At 39.5% G+C, this 17,918-nt stretch overlaps 1 protein-coding gene across 1 annotated transcript in view; it reads right to left on the bottom strand.

The window, feature by feature from the left end:
* The window catches only part of SYT12 (synaptotagmin 12), an 804,553-nt gene that overhangs the window by 158,485 nt on the left and 628,150 nt on the right, over positions 1 to 17,918 (bottom strand). Inside the window, exons 5-7 of the mRNA XM_085644755.1 lie at positions 13,656 to 13,871; positions 8,699 to 8,819; positions 5,802 to 5,935 (exon numbers count right to left, since the gene is read on the bottom strand). Coding sequence (XP_085500881.1) covers positions 5,802 to 5,935; positions 8,699 to 8,819; positions 13,656 to 13,871 — 471 coding nt within the window. The remainder of the gene's footprint in view (positions 1 to 5,801; positions 5,936 to 8,698; positions 8,820 to 13,655; positions 13,872 to 17,918) is intronic.

Genomic DNA, 17,918 nt, shown 5'->3' with positions numbered 1-17,918 from the left:
ATATGGTGGAGGATAATGATGCTTTATCTCTGCAGTAATTTCTGCCTTGTCATTTGCAGCATTTCGAAAGCATTTACTTTGATATTATGATATTTTAAGGTATTCTCGTGAATTTCAGTTCAAGCCAGAAATTTGTACCTAGCGTTTCAGGAATGTTTACTATAACTTTCCTGTGACATTATTGTATTTGCAATACCTACTAAAGTGATGTCTGTTATTTACGATATGCTTGCACTTGATTAGAGGCCAGTACTTAGAGAGTAGGGATTTACCTAGATTTCTCTCTCTTCCTCTTTCTTCAGTAGAAACTTAACTATGTTTTATTCATAGGCAGCGCTTACTGTTTGTTACTACTAGAAATAGTAATAAAGTTGTGTTGAAAGACCCAAAACCGATACTTATCGTAGCGCAGCTGTTAGTACTCTCACACATAATTAAATTATGCACAAGACATCTCTGAGACTTGAGTATAAAATACAAGCATTTAGTTCATAACACGTGCGAGCTTAGTACATATTATATGTTTACGATCTAAGGTGACGACAATTACTGATGTTATGCGCAGGTTTTCAAATTATTGTATTTATACATGGATGAATGTTTAGAAGGGTCATTAATAGAAGAACTATTATAATTTTGCAGTTCTTTGTATGTAAATTGCACCTCTTCAACATGGCTGACAATTCAGGAACTATGTATTTGAAGTTCCTATGTATACGTCCTATTTCTGTTTTTATTATTTTCGTCACGTTTTTGTTTAAAATCTGTAAAGCACTAAGCGTGTAACTACCCGTGATCAAGGCGGTTACGCCGAAACGCGTTGGGTAAAAGTGGCTTGATTTTGATGAATAAACCACCGTGAAGCCGCAAGACTGTGTTTGGACTTTCATTGGGAAGGAGTGCATCTGATGCATTGTTGCATTGTGGAACTCAATCTAAGACAGGGATTCTCGGACCCTGAGATGGCACCGCGGTATAAGCGTCCCGGTAACTTCTGAGAGTGTGGCTCGACATATATATATATATATATATATATATATATGAGACAAAACTTTTCTCTCGCTTCACCCTCAAGCCCAAGGGTTCGTCGCATCAAGGAAAGCACGGCACCACAGAGAACACTCGATTAGTGTTTATTTTCAGGTACACATGAATAAACACGCACAAGAGACGGTCGACGCATTTCGGCACTCGGTCTTCAACTGGACCATAGAGTCTCAGTGTCCAGAGTGTCTTTTTAAAGGAAACATTACCAAAATAGAAAGTGAAGACATACTAGACAAAAATGCATCGGTGATCGTGTTGTATCATTTTGAAGTAAAACAAGATTTAAATCAAATAACTACAATAGTTTGTCCACCATGGTAGCTGCTGACAATATAGACACATTTAGACAATCATTTCATGTAATGTGTAGCAATTGGAATTTAGAATAAGTCAGGATCACGGTAAAGTACCTTGGAAAATAAGTAATTAATTATAAGCTAACAAATGTTAATGATAAGACCCTGCTAAATGATGAGTATCTACGAAATTAGTGATTATCTAATAGTTTTTAACCACTAACTTACATCTTCCTAAGTTGATTAATTCTCATAAAGTATGGAATGATATTGATTAGCAATGTCAATTAGTTATCAAGGGATTATAATAATTCCAGCCTGATACTGTCAAAAAGACTTATTCCAATTATTACAAAGAAAAATTCACATATCCTATGTCAGCAATAGTGGAAAAGTGGAAGGGGATAAGAGATACAGTGAGTCCAAGTAACAATTTACAGTTTAGATCAACAGTAGAGGTTTTGTTCAAAAGACCCATCATGGGTAATCAGTTCTAGTATTTCAGAGGTGCACATGCAGTTCAGCATCCAAATTATGTCCTAATGGGTTTTCGGTGCCCATTAGTAAAATCATTCTTGACTCTGCTCTTCTTAACTCAAGAATTCTGTTTCCACCCCTTTCTTTCTGTTTGACAATTTGAATACCAGAGTATTTTAGTTGATTACTGTCACTGGAGTGGAATTCAGAAAAGTGTTTGGCCATGGGATATGTAAAATCTTTGTTCTTGATGGCACGCAGATGTTGCAGGATGCGGAGTTTGAATTTATTAATTGTGCTACCTATGTAAAATTTTTGACATGGACATTCCAATCTGTAAATTACATATTTGGATTCACATGTGATGTGGTCTTTGATTTTTTCATTGTGGCCATTCTGTAAGTAATAGGAAGTAATGTTTTTGCCCTGTTCACACGCCTTACATTTTGAACACTTCCAGAATCCCGGTGTGTTTAACCATGATGTAGCAGTTGGCAATTTGATTTCAAAGTGGCTGTGTGTTAGGATATCTCCCAGAGAGGCAGTTTTTCGATAAGTGATTCTTGGTCTGGGAGACAGGATATTCTTGAGGGTTTCATCTAGCAGCAGTATTTCCCAGTATTTGCTTATTGTTTTTTGGAATTCATTGCTTTGATTGTTGAAAACAACTATGAGTCTTGTTGTTGTGGCAATGTCCTCTTTATTATGACTTGCTAAATTAGGTTGGAGTAATTCATCTCTGTTCTTGTCTTTTACTCTATTTTTTGCAGTAAGAATTACATCCAAAGGATACCCTCGTTGTAAAAAACGTTGGCTCATTTCGTCTATTTGTTGGCTGAAATCTGCGACTTCTGAACAATTCCTTCTGGCTCTTAACATTTCCCCATAGGGGATACTCCATTTAAGTTTTATTGGATGTCCACTATTTGCATGAAGGATGCTATTGCTAGCCGTAGGCTTCCTATGCATTTTGGTACAAAATTTACCATTCAATATGTATACTTCGACATCCAAAAATACGATGTTGGTCACACTAGTGGTAAAGGTGAAGGTCAGTTGGTATCTATTGGTGTTAAGAGAATCAAGGAAGTTCATGAAAAGCTCCATATCGCCTTCCCAAACGATGAACAGGTCATCGATATATCTAGACCAGAACTTTATGTTCTTTGCGCATTCATCCTTTAGAACTTCAGTTTCCCATGTTGCCATGAGGAGATTGGCATAAGTTGGGGCAAAAGATGTCCCCATCGCGGTCCCTTGTTTTTGCAGGAACAGTTCTCCTCTGAAAAGGAAGACGTTATGTGTCAAACAGTATGTCAGCATTTCAATTAGCATATCAGAATGTTCCAAGAAACAAATTGCTCTGGTGTCGAGAAACTGTTTTACTGCTGCTACTCCATCTGAGTGGCAAATGGAGGTATAGAGAGAAGAAACATCTATGGAGGCCATAATGTAATTTTCTTTCCACTGAAGTTGATCAATTTTTTGTAAAAAGTCCATTGTGTCCCTCAGATATGATGGCAGGGCTGTTACATAGTTCATTAGAAAGATGTCAATGAACCGGGATGTGGATTCCAGTAAGGAACCGATGGAGCTAACAATGGGTCTACCTGGCGGATGGATGATTGATTTATGGATCTTTGGTAAGAAATAAATAGTTGCCGTGATGGGGTGATTGGTTTTCAGGTATAGATATTCATCCAAATCAATGAGATCTCTCTCTTTCCAAGCCAAAAGTTTCGCATGGTATTCATCTGTCCAATTCATGAGTGGATTTTTAGTTAGTTTCTCGTAATGTTCCTCATTATTAAGTTGTCTAGTAGCTTCTTTGATATAATCCTCACAGTTTTGAATGACGATGTTACCGCCTTTATCCGAGGCTTTGATGATGATATTTTGGTCATCAAGTAATTCTTTTAATGCATTATATTCATCAAAGGTGAGGTTCCACGTCTTTCTCTTATTTTTGTGCTTTTTTGTTTTACGCTTTTCTGTAGATGACATCGGGCAGTTGACAGACATTTTATTAATCTCCTCCACCATAATTTCCTGAAAGAGATCAATTTTGTTGCCTGGAGGGAGTTGTGGACAGAAAGTTGATCGATTTTTAGAGCCACTATTTCCTCCTCTGTTGGTTTCAAGGCCCGTGTCTTGACAATATTGTAAATCAGATATAAGAGAAGGATTGCTAGCCTCGACTTGTGTAAGAGATCCAGTTTGTAGTGAAGTAGCTACTTTTAGTGCTGGAATGTCTTTAATACTCAAGGATGGAATCATTTGGTTTGGTGAAGATGTAGAGGACAGTTGGAAGGGTCTCTCTTCAAAGTATTTTTTGAGCTTGATTTTGCGGCAAAATTTATACAAATCAATACGTATGTTGGCCAGGTCCATATCTTTGTTGGGACAGAAGGATAAGCCCTTGTTAAGTAGTGAGGTTTGTGCTTTGTTGAGAATTTTATTGGAAAGATTAACAATCAAATTAAGATTTTGTGATTTTGATTTTACTTTGCTCTTCCTCTTCCTCTTTTGGGTCTTGCCCCCTCTCCTGGTTCTCCGTTTCGGGTTTGTGATCGTCCTCTCCCCCGTGGTGGTCCTTGGCCGCGTCCTCTTTGTTGCGTTGTCATCTGCATGAGGCGCATTTCCCCGGAAAAATCCAGACTGGAGGTGGCTTGTTCCTCATCAGCTGAGCTTAATTCAGAGCTCTCTTCTGACACAGGTATTTCTTGTCCACTGTGTTTATCCATGACTACACGATTTCTGTATGTATCGTATTTTCTGGCGAAGGTGTAAATTCGGCCATATGTGTAGTCTAATCTGTCCCTATTGAATTTGTTAGTTTTGAATTTTTCCACGTCATCCTCATCTTTATTGATTTTCTTTTCCATCAGTTCGATTGATTTGGTGATTTCCTCATCTGTAGGAATTTGGTTCAGCTCCTCCTCCAATTGTTTGATGGTAGTAGCAATTATAGCTAACTTCCTTTCAGCGTGTAAAATCAAGGTGGCCATCAGTCTAAAGGAGCATTCGTTTGTATCAGTTTGCCATTGTTTAATTAGATCAGCATCTAAGTCATTAAGGGTGGGCATGATAAGGATTCTTAGGCCTCTGGGAATTCTTTTGAATTCAATGTATTTTTCCAGCGTTGTTTTCTCCCACCATTTATTTACTTCTTGGTAAATCTCTTAAGATACAGGGGACGGTTCTTTTTTTCTTGTCTCCACTCGTTGTGCCATTTCCGGTTTTATGGGAAGGATTGGAGTCATCGTTGAGGAGGTCACATGCTCGCTGTGCTCTATTTTTTACCCTTTCGGCCATAGTGGATTATGGGTATTGTAGTTCGATTCTTGTAAAAACGATGCAAATGGTGATTGTTTTTCGTGCGTGTTACTCAATAGTTGATTCCTTATTGAAAGGGTGTCTCTGTTACTTGACTAGTACGTATTGGTAGTCAATTCTGGGAATATGGTCATTGTTTGCAGCTGAAGAATTATCAAAATTATGTTCAGTTCAATAAGCAGTTTCTGCGAGAGATATATATATAAAGAGAGAGAGAGAGAGAGAGATGGAAAGGGATTTCCTGTGTATTCAAAAGTTCCAGAGGGTCACAGAAAGGCAGCACTCTCATTAGCAAAAACCCGGCAAGTTAAAGTTGTTCAGCGTATACCATTTTTATTTTTATATTTTCAATTATTTTTCTCCATTTAATTTTCTTTTTAAAGGGTGCCAAGTGCATCAGGAAACAAACAAACGACCTACGCGTTTCGGCCATATATATATATATATATGAAACTAGTTCTTGACCGATGGCGTGGATAGTACCTGCACACTATTAAAATAAAAGCTACGTACCAATGATCTGGAAGTCTCCATGAAACGCTCAGTTTTAGTACATCACACGTCTTCCACTATAGTAACTAAGCAGCTAATGTTTGGTGTAGCACTTTTAAACAATATTTGCTTTTGAAAATGTAAAATGCTCACCTGTAGTACAATGGCAGGTACTGAAAAAATCATTGCTTCATTGAAAACTGGATTTGTGTCATCTCTTTTCACTGCAGTTTTTTTCTTACTGATTTTTCTATTGTCTTGTAGAAGATACACTTTGACAAATGGGTCTGGAAAAGGCATACAACATACAATTTAGTTGAATCTTAAACTAGTTAATTTTTTTATTCAATGCCACTGATAATAAAAGTGATCTTTAGAAGTAGCATAACGAAATTGATTTAGGACCGTTAAATATTAACCTCACAAATAATGGATTCTCAAACTATCTGCCCCATATGCTGATTGTATTCTTCATTTGGCTCATTTCCTCTACAGTAACTAGTCACTGAACATTTATCATAACAGGTATGTAATAGGAATTAATCTTCAAACTCAGAGCTCTACATAGTTACAACATATTTGACATTATTTGAATGCTGATAAAACAAGTAGCATGCGCAATATCAGTAATATAACATAGAAAAACATAAAACCTGAAAGCATTTTGCACATAAAGGAGAAAGATGTACAAATATGATTTGTCAAATGTTAATGTAGGCAAACATTCTTAATTGATAACATAATACCAATGTAATATTTGAATATGTACACAGTATAACAAGTAAGGACAGCATTCTGCATCAAAAATGATTGCAATATACAAAACTATAATTAATTTAAGAGGTATTGAAATTGGTGCTAAACATTGCAGTGCTTTTCCTATAAGTGAGTAGCAAAGGAAAAAAATGTTCAAGCATAAAAGAACCATAAGTTGAGTCTTGACAGTGTTAATTGTTAGTGTCAGGAGGCAATAAAGTTTGCAGTGCATGCTATTGAAATTACTTCTGGTATCATTGGTATTGATGATAATATTATTGGCCATGCCATTTTGAAATAAATACATCTAACATGTTTCTTTTCAGCAAACTCCAATACAATTACTTCTCCCAGACCCTTCGCTCCTCAACCACTCACAATTCAATTGAATCTTACCTAGTGCCCTGACTCACTCCCTGCCACTATCAGTAGATTATCTGCCCCTAAGCACCAGTGGGTTTGTCTAAGGGCTGAATATGAAACTGTAGCTTGTTGGCCTGGTGTTCAAATGTCTACATAGAACTTTAAAAAAATATATATTTTTTTCCAATATTTCTTTATTGGTTTTCTGCTTTGTCATAAATGAAGAGATTGCTCATGAGATGTATCTCACATGAAAAATGAAAAGTTAAATAACCATAAACAATAAGATTGGGTCATCTGTTTCCTTTGTCATTTTTTTAACATTCGTGTCACCTATGGGCACCTCTCTATCATAGAGACCACGCCACCAGACCAATTTAATAATTGTGTAATCCACCTTGTCTATCATCATATCTTGTTCCGTTTCTATTAGTGCCACACAAAGTGCCAGCGCATGCGAAAGCTGCCTCAAGGAGGCATATCATTAGATTTAGCAATTAGTGCCATTGAGGCCCATTCTTTTATAATCGCATTCTTCCATTGTCATGTAGTTGTTTTAGAATCCCTTATATTTCAGTCTTCATTCACTTTATTAATTCTGCCATTCAGCCAGCATCTGAGGGCATCAAGGCGTTTCCAGATCATTGTACTTAACCTTCAGCAAGGATCAATGCCATGTCAATGACCTTATTCTCTACTGTCTTCTTAAGAACAAGGTGCATCAGCCACCTCTAGTGGGTGAATCTCTGCCTGTCTCATCAAGGAGGTTTGCATGTCTGTCACTCCCACCCAGAAGTCTCTTGCAGTGCCATGTGGTAAAATGTGACTTCATTAGCCTTTGGTATACGTCTTTGCTCAAAACTCTTAAAATATGAAGCAGTATTGTCTATCATGCCGAGGCTGTTATTTCTCTATCATCCCAGATTATTTGAATTGTAAATCAGTTAGCTGGGTTCCCAAGATATTTAATGCTTTATCTACCTTAGCTTTATTGAATTCAAAGTATAGATAATTGTTGTTGAGTTATTGAGTTTCTTGTAGCAATGGTCACTTGAAGTTACAAAAAACCTAGGTTAACACTCTATGTTGAAATCTTATGGACCTTATCTAGAACAGGGTCAATGTATTATTATACTCTGAGGAATTTATTTGTACATTCCTTTTCAGTAACTCTTTGGGTAACTATTGATCAAGCATACTAAAGGCAGGTTTTAGCCTTGTTGATTACCACTGCCAAACCGTTATTCTTCATACTCAATAGGAAACGTAACCTAGCAACACCTAAACAATTGGCAAAAGGAGTTTTCTTTAAACTGAAATCACTTTCAAATTGTAAATCTTTCTTGTCCCCCATTGGCCTAAAACAGTGAAGTCTATACTACTCTCCCACATTGACTATGGTATTGTTGTGTTTACTAGCTTCACCTAAAATATCTACCACTTCTAAAGGATTTCCTACATGCTTCAGCTATATCTGTGTCTAACGTATGCAACATAATCACACCAAACACCAATCCTATAATCCACACAGTTATAAAACAGCATTTCTATCAGGACAAATATGCCTCACAGTTGAAGTCTGAAAAAGCATTTTGGTCTACCATTGTCATGAGTTTCATACTTTCAATCACTTTCTCTCTCCCTCTCCTAGTGACCCTCCCTGTTCTTCTTCCAGAATATCTTGCTTACTAGGTCTAAAATGTCTACTAATTGTGCTTCCTTGCTGATCAATTGAAATAACAGTTTCAATATTACATTGAGCAAAATGTTTGCAAAAAATAAATCTTTTCATTGAAAAAACCTTCAGCCTCCCAACCCTCCCACCCCCAGGACACACACCTCCTGCACACACACTGACAGCACTTTATCCAGATTGTGTTTACCAATTCCATTGATGGATGAATGTTTATTATAAAGTTCTCCATGCTTACCAGCCGTTGTCTTGCCATTCGTCCAAACCAAGTTTTTCGCTTTTACCACAACTACTGTTAGTCGCTCTGCAGTTGGTAAGTAACTAAGTGACAGCAGTATCTCTCCCACTGAGTCAACAGCCTGTGACAATAAGACATTAGTGCATGCAGTTAAAATAACTCTGTAGCAATATCTCAACATAGCTTGTTTGAATTGTAACAAAATATTGATTATACCATGATCAAATCTGCTCCTCAAAAATGTCTGGTTTACTGTTTCTAAACAATAGAATAATCTGAGTTTTCATGCCATTAAAGTAAGCTAGATTTATTTATAGGTGCAGACTCATAGATTCACTTCTTGCCAGTAAATGAACATATCTGTAGTCTTGAAACTATAGGCACCACAATAGCCACTGATGAAGTACACAAAGGGATGGATACTTCTTCACCAGCCGAAAGTGTGAATCCAGTCTCTCTGCAAATATAAGTGGAACATGTCATGACAATCATGAGGTCAATGGCAAATGTTACCCTCTCGGTTTAATGAAATTATCTAATTTGTGTTGAGATGAAAAAATATATTAAGCCATTTCCTTTGCAATGGGTTATTAAAATAAGCAAAATGAAGGGAGACAGTCTTACAAGTAATTATGCTGCTGTTCCTTTCAGTAGAGTTCACCCCCAAAACCGCCAAATGTAAATGATGTGTGACTGACAATCGTCTACAAATTCAAATTGTCTCTACAGCGCTACAAAATGGTCCTTTGCAAACAGATCATATTACTTACAGACAATAGTTTGGAGTACAGCAAAAGACTGTATTTTTCAAACTTCTCCACCACTTAAATAGCAAAAGAGATATACAGTTGTCTTCACTGTTTTATTGGAAATTATCAAAAGGGACATGGCAACACGGCTGTGTTTAGCATATATGATGGGGAAGAAAATGTTAGAGCTAGATAGAAATATCAGCGTTTAACATCACATTTTTGAATGCTAAACTGTTAAACTATACATATTTAATACCTTTAAGGGGCAGTTGCTCTGGAAGATGGAGAAAGTTCCATGTGTCACTTTGCCCTCTGTTATATGTAAGCATAACTAATGTCTTAGCATCCTGTCCAGCTTTGCAATAGTTCTGAAGCAATATCTTTTGGGACCAGTGAAGATGAATCTCATTTAACATTACCGGATATTACATGAAGCTTGATTAGCAAGGTCAGATCTTTGTCATGGCTCTTCTAACTCGTGTAGAGGTTGCTAGAAAATGCACCAAGGGGCGACCACTGAATCTTCAGACTTTAAAACATGAAATGTTACGTTTACTTTTTTGAGAAGACAATTCATGCTGCCAATTTTAGAGAAGACATCCGTAAAGATGCGGCTACCACATCAATCATTCATTGTTGAATGTATGAAATGTATGATGAAATAGAACATGTGATGCACATATTTCTGTTTCCAGGCTGAACATATTTTTACTTTTACATTGATGTACGGAAAGGGGTAAAATGTAGGCACACAGTTCAATGGGGCAGTGTATCTGGTTGGATGTTACTATTATAAGTCAAAGACCCACAGTAGATTTAATATTTATGTGTTACAAACAGCAAAAATGGTATGATCTGTAAACTTTATATTTAAACTTATGTCTAATATCTATGTTTTGCTTATATTTGGCACACTGCAAAATGTAGTTGTATCTAGGAACGATATAAAATAAGAAAATAAGAATACAATTATATTCATTCTACAGCTATTTTTAGAAACACCATCTGAGATGTGTGTTGGAACCTAGACTTGAAAAACATTTCCAAGGAATGTGTCTGTGTAAAGACGGAATTTATACACTTGAGCTAAATTCAAATGAAGGAAAATTTGGAAATCCCTGGTCAATTCACAACTGTTAATTGACCGATTATCCTATACATACTCATCAGAAGTCCTGTTGGGTGTTATAATTATTGGAAAAATTGCAAGAAAAAGCCACTAAATATATGATCAAGAGATAGTTCTCAGCATAAATGTATGGTAATGTCAGTTTTTAGTTTATATAAATAAATCAATGATTGAATAGACTGTACGATTTACACATATTAGGGATCATTTAGGCCTTCTTGGCTGGCCATTGCTCTGCTGGGAGAGGGCTGATAGAGGCAATGCCCTCCACAACACTGGTGCAGGACCGTCCATCACCCTTAGAAATCCCATCTTTTTAAAGATCCCAGCCTGCCAGGGACCGTTGAGCTGTGACGTGGTGGTCCATTTGGTGGGAGAGCTGCCCGCTCAGAGGATTACCTTAGCTGAGCTAGTAAGGGCTATGATGGTGTAAACACAGCACTCCCCCCAACTATAAATAGAGCATGGGGACCCGTCAAGGACTGGACACTGAGAAGGTTTACTGAGTCCCCTTCTTGATTGTCCATTGAAAAGGGTGTCTCCTCGTAGTAGCCATGGTGCTACACTGCACAGATTAATGTAAGTGAAAGTTGATATGTTTCCTTACAAGGGTTCCAGTTAGCAGTCCCAGTCCCAAAACAAAGCTAGGTAAAGGTATCCAGAAGCAGATGCAAGTAGAAAGTTTCAACTGCAAAGAGCAAAAATCGGGGATAAAAACTATAACAAAGGGATGATACACATGACATATAATAAGGGGATGAATGTGTTGCGACATACCTTTGACTTGAAAAGGGGTACTAACATATGGTGCTGACATCACAGAAAAAAACCTCTGTCTCATGTTAGATTGAGGCCACCATCTTGCTAGGAGAAATGATAAGGCATGTGCACACCCCTTTTCTAAGATTCATGGCATTCACAGAGTAAATGAAGAAGCCCAAGGTCTACATCTTTCCACCTGCAGTTCATTCTGCAATCCTGCCACCGCCGTTCAAGACTTGCAGCAGGGTAGATCATGAAGCACTTCTTGAGGTAACCATGGGCATGGAGATTCGAGGGTGGTTTGGGGAGTTAGCACTCAATGTGTGCCTGAGTGCAGTGTATCAGAACGTGTAGTCTAAATATGTTAGCAGCTCTCCTTCCTCTGGTAACCTCTCAGCTCAGTTTTCAGCACAGACATAACAGGACCACTAGTTTGGCGAGGGGGTGGCACGGCTATTTTATGGCAATGTACCCACTCCACCAAACTCTAAATGAGGCCCATAGTTAGATACTTATTTAGAATTTGACGATGCAAGACATCTACCAAAAAGTGACCGAAGCCCAGTCTGCCCTGTTTGGAGCATATGGGATCTCTATGCACTCTAAATAGGGTGGACGGGACATCTGCCACTTTAAGTCATTGTCCTGTATCTGCCAAACTCTAAAGTAGGCCCTTCCTGTTTTGGATATGTGCATTGTATTAACAAGTGATCAGAACCCTCCAATATTATATGCGTCTAGGATAGACCGATGGCTCTTTGGTATTAGTCACCCTTGTTGGAACTCTGGTTCGAATGAGGACCCAAATGGCATTTTTGGGTTAGAATAATTCATAGGGAGTTCTAAATATTTGCATGATTTTAATTCCAAGAACGACATGTCTTGCTTTTTCATTTGTGATTCAGTGCAAGCAATACTGAATTTTATTTTCCTTGAGTGTCTGATTTTGAGCTTCCAACCAACCCAGGCTTTACTGCTAAAATTAAAAATCAGCTAAATTATAAGAACAGGGTGCAGAGTTAAGAGGAATGAGAATCTACACATATGAGCAAGAACCACTTTAACAACTAGTAGTAACCTTTGCTGCTTCCCAGCAGGCGCCTTAAGTCCATACTATGAATACACTTTTTGCATTGGTTATATTTACCTACATCTGTCACTCACTTTTCCCATTCCCCTTTGCCTTTTCATCACTCGTTACCTCTGAATACCTGTAATCAGCTTAGAACTGAGTTCTATTTAAATCTATAGATAATCGCAAACTACAGCGCAGGGCAATGGTTTTAGTCAAGCTTACTCAAGGTTTTAGAAACTTCAGCTTGGAATCAGTGCACAGCTGGGCAGAGGATTACACTTGAACTAAACCTCATATTGAGCAATTTACTATTAAAGGTCAACACTTTCTGTTGCAATATTAAATAGAAATTAGAGATTAACTGTCAGAGAGAGAGAGAAAGAGAGACAGAAAAAGCATGAACGAGAGAGAGCAGAGAATGTATAAAAAAGTCTGCACTGTAAAACCTAAAAGGACGTGTGCATTTTAAAAACAGAGGGGCAGATTTATAATAACTGGCGCATCCCTGCATATCAGCAGGGATGCGCCAGTTATTTTGCACCCCAGCTCCGCCATCATGAATGCGCCGCATTTATAATGCGGCGCACCATGGGGCAAAAACGGCACAGATGCGTCACGCATCTGTGCCGTAAAAGTGGCGCATTGCTGGAGTTGCGTCGCAAGCGCGACGCAGCTCCAGCAATGCTCTGGGGGGCCCTATCTGCACAATGCTGCGTCAATCCTTACGCCTGCTTCAAGCAGGCGCAGGGTTTTGACGCAGCATGGGCTCAAAAGTGACTGAGTGAAATCTTGTAGATTTCACTCAGCCACTTTTAGGAGGCGTTCCTGCGCCGGAACGCCCCCACCTGCCCTGGAACGCCTACATGTGGCGCAGGGCTTTACAACGTGACGCATCTCCCAGATGCGTCACGTTGTAAATACCCCGCACCATGGCGCAGGATTTGCGCCGCTGCTGCGTCACAAAAGAGACGCAACGGCGGCGCAAAAGTGGCGCAAGTGCAACATAAATCTGTCCCAGAGGGGCTTATTTACAAGCCTCTTGCGCCACTTTTGCGTCACTTTTCCCATGTTAAAAGTGACGCAAAAGTGGCGCAAGGGGCTTGTAAATCTGCCCCAGAGAGTGTGATTGTGACGTTAATAGAAAGGAGGTGCGCGCAGACGCTGTAGCAGCAGCCCTGTCCCTCAAAAGCCAGCGTACCTGCCCAGCTGCACCTGGTGTATGGGCAGCACCTTCCTTACCTTGTTTATATCCTGCAGGTATAACCAAGCGTTAAATGGCCGAATGGATAAATCCAGGTCGGACAGCTTCAGCTCGGCCACCCCCGTGCTGACGTTTCTATCATCCGAGTCAATGCCGAATATAGAGAATCTCAGGCTGTTTTCTTCCAACGCTGAAGGATCCAAGGGGATGGAGAACCGCTCATCGAAGAAAACCGAGTACGCATTCCTTTGAATCTGTGGAGAGAGAAAAGGAACAAGTTCAAAGGTGTCTTTTAGTATTTCTTGCTTTGTCCAGTGGGCCACTGTCTCAACGGGTGTCCCCAGGGACCCTCGAACCAGCGCTCCCTTCACAATGCACGGGAGTGGTGCCCATTGAAGGGCTGCTGGTCGAATACTGAACTTCGGCTAAACACAACGATATCTTCTGGTAACAACCAACAGGTTAGGTTCCCAGCCACCAGGTCACCAAACGTAAAATGGTGGCTGGTGAGGTGCGAAATTGCAATATATACCCCTTGGACTGTGATTTCAAATATTGGGCTACAATTGGGCTAGTCCCAAATGTAGCCCAAAAAACATTCAAAATGGGCGCTCGCCGGCCACTCCCCCCCTCTCCCAATCTGCCCGGGGAGCAGACCTCGCCGTGCTCGGCTGCCCCCCAAGCCCCCATTCTTGGAGTCACATCTGTAATGCCTTTCTGCTGTCAGCAGTCTTAGCTACATGTGCAAAGAGGTCCGCACAGATATCCCGGCCTCTGCGACTCACGGCTCGGCATGTGGGTCTCCCTTAGCATTTAGGACAAAAAAAAAAATAGGGGCATATTATCAAGTACGGCGTTAAATTTATCGCCGCTTTAGCGGCAGAAAACTGCCGCTAAAGCGGCGATAATGGGCTTGAAAATATGCCGCAGAGAATTCCAATAGAAGCCCATGTTGACACCAGAACATGGGCTTCTATGGGAATTCTCAAGGGCATATTATCAAGCTCATTATCGCCAGTTTTCTGTCGCTAAAACGGCGATAATTTTAACGCCGTTTCTTGATAATATGCCCCCTAGACTTTCATGGAGATATAAATACGGCACACATGGTCGAGAATGCCCCTCACAATTGTTGGTGTCGGACTTACAGTGCATACATGGCTACTTTTTTCATGGTGAGCCAGTCGTTAAATTAAATAAATACATGGATTCCTTCTAGCAATAAGGTCTACAGCAACACAGAAGTGTATGTGGAAGAATTTACTGTGCTCCAGGCAAAACAGTATGCAAGTGCCACACATGCTCTGAGCAAAGGTCTTTTTACTGACTTTCTCAGTAATAGATGCCATCACTTGGTGGCTCCCTAAAGTTGCTACCATGCACATTGTCTCTCTTTATACCATTAGATGAACCAAATACAGAACAAAATATATCTGGCAGTAACGCATGCTTTGATTTTGGCAATTGCTATTCTATTCACCTTTGGAAAAAACAAAATTCCTAATTATTTTTTTTAGAAAAATTTGTGAATATTAACTGAAATGTAAGCATCAGGTTTGAGAGTGACTGCACATCAATTTACTGCTTAGGGATGCCTTTGAATCAGCACTAAACGCCAGGGGTGACCGTTTCAGTCAATCTACACGTCTGTTGCCATTTTCACCCCAGCTCCACCAGCAAGCGGTAGTCGAACTTGTAACGAGCAGTACTGGTGACCACAATACAACTGCAAACACTCAAATCTGTAGGACGCTTATTCTGTCACTTTCTATCACACAAACTAAAAGATGAGCTTTCCAAGGTCAGGTGGTGGCAGTGTGGACGCAGTGATCTCAGACAATGGACTCATGCAAGTATTCACTAAGGAAAACCACCGGTCAGGAAATCAAATGACGGGATGGGCAGGGCCCTTCTCGGTCCCAAGAGAGTCTCTTCACTCGCTCTCTAAGGGACTCTGCCTGTCACCATGGTCTGAAACCAACTAATGCTGGCAATAGCTGCTACTATATGTAATGCTGGTAATAACTGCTACTATATGTAATGCTGGTAGTAACTGCTACTATATATAATGCTGGCAATAGCTACTACTATATGTAATGCTGGTAATAACTGCTACAATAGGCAATGCTGGTAATAACTGCTGCTATATGTAATGCTGGTAATAGCTGCTACTATATGTAATGCTGGTAATAGCTGCTACTATATGTAATGCTGGTAGTAACTGCTACTATACGTAATGCTGGTAATAACTGCTGCTATACGTAATGCTGGTAATGGCTGCTACTATATGCAATGCAGGTAATAACTGCTACTATATGTAATGCTGGTAGTAACTGCTAGTATATGTAATGCTGGTAGTAACTGCTACTATATGTAATGCTGATAATAACTGCTACTATATGTAATGTTGGTAATAGCTGCTACTATATGTAATGCTGGTAATAGCTGCTACTATATGTAATGCTGGTAATAGCTGCTACTATGTAATGCTGGTAATAACTGCTGCTATATGTAATGCTGGTAATAACTGCTACTATATGTAATGTTGGTAATAACTGCTACTATAAGTAATGCTGGTAATAACTGATAGTATATGTAATGCTGGTAATAACTGCTAGTATATGTAATACTGGCAATAACTGCTACTATAAATAATGCTGGTAATAACTGATAGTATATGTAATGCTGGTAATAACTGCTAGTATATGTAATACTGGCAATAACTGCTACTATAAATAATGCTGGTAATAACTGCTAGTATATATAATGCTGGTAATAGCTGCTACTATATGTAATGCTGGCAGTCATCCCTCTCTGGGGTGAAGGACCAAACTGCGTGTACGAGCCCTTTTATATACACAGAGACTATTGAATGGCAAATCTTGACCCTCAGTTCCAGGTTAATTTAAAATTTGTGTTTGTTTTCCTCATCCGCGCGGTTCTAAAACTTCATGGTTCAGCTCTGGCCTCAGCACGTTCACATACTTTGCTTCGTAGTAGCCGCATAATTTATACTATGAATTTATAGTATATATAGATACCTTATGCATGGCTGAAGCCATGTTTTTCTGTACTTCTTGTAACTGGAATGGATGAAGATGGCATGTGTAAGGTTCTTGAGCACAAGTACTGCACATTTATTTCAAGCACATGGATTCATCTTCAAGGACGCATGTTAATATCAATGGTTGCCAGAAGGTCAAAGCCTGCAGTCAGTGATGAATTTCATTGCTGATGATTCACAGAACCATTATGCGGGTTCAGCATCTGCAATGACATGACCTCGTGCCGACCGCCAGCCTTTTTGTATTTGTGATCAATTTTTAGTCCAGTAATGGAAAAAAAATGTTTTTTATCATACTCAAGCAATATATGGTCTTCACACACTGTTCACATCACGATACTTGGCCCAGGAAATTATTAGGCAAGTAAACAGAGGAATTTAAATTTCAAAAGATTAAATATGTGTTTATGTGTTCATACTAAGAAGGCTGCATCAGCATTTGAAAATTAAAGTCCGCGCCCAAACGCTTTTCATGATCCCAATGCACATATAGAAATGTGAAAGAACCGTAATTATTCCAGGCAAGAATAAGTCCGGCATAACTTGCCAAAAAACATGGGGCTTATTTACAAGTCCATTGCACCACCGGTGCGTCACTTTATTTGATGCACCGGTGTCGCAGTGTGCTGGCCCATATTTTTTAAGGCCACGCAAAGCCACCCTACATGACTTTTATGGCCTTCTAAATATGGCCCCTTTGCACGCAGCACTTTGTGTGAAAGGGGCATACCATGGGTGTTGCTGTGGGTTTTCCATGTTTCATAAAGCTGGTAATGCCGCAGAACCCTTCGGCTCCTCTGGGGAGGCGTAAGTGTGGCGCAACGAGGAGAAATACTTTTATTTCTCTTCATTTTTTCCTCATTATATGCGGAAATGAAAAACGCCATCAGATAATTTTTATGCAGGAAGGTCCCTTCCTGCACAACAACAATCATCCCTGCAATGAAGGCACCCTTGCACCATGGTGCAAGGGTGCCTGTGTTGGTGCACAGCAGCTGTTTTTGCCCCGGTACGGTGTCACTGAACACTAATACGTTGTATATCATCCAAGACGACCAGGTAGAGAGACGCAATATCAATGCTCCTCTAAAAAATACCCCCCCTTTTTTTAGAGATAAAAGAGCCCCTTTTTTTGACAAGTATTTTTCTTTATTATTTCTTCGTAGGTGTCCCTATATTAGACTGTCCTGACGAGACCCTTTAATTGGAATAGGGTCGAAACGCCGTTGACGTGAAA

Source organism: Triturus cristatus, chromosome 3_1 (assembly GCF_964204655.1).
Source record: "Triturus cristatus chromosome 3_1, aTriCri1.1, whole genome shotgun sequence".
NCBI classification, from domain to species: Eukaryota; Metazoa; Chordata; class Amphibia; order Caudata; family Salamandridae; genus Triturus; species Triturus cristatus.
The sequence above is the reverse complement of the archived record's forward strand: the minus strand, read 5'-3'. Positions and strand labels throughout refer to the sequence as shown.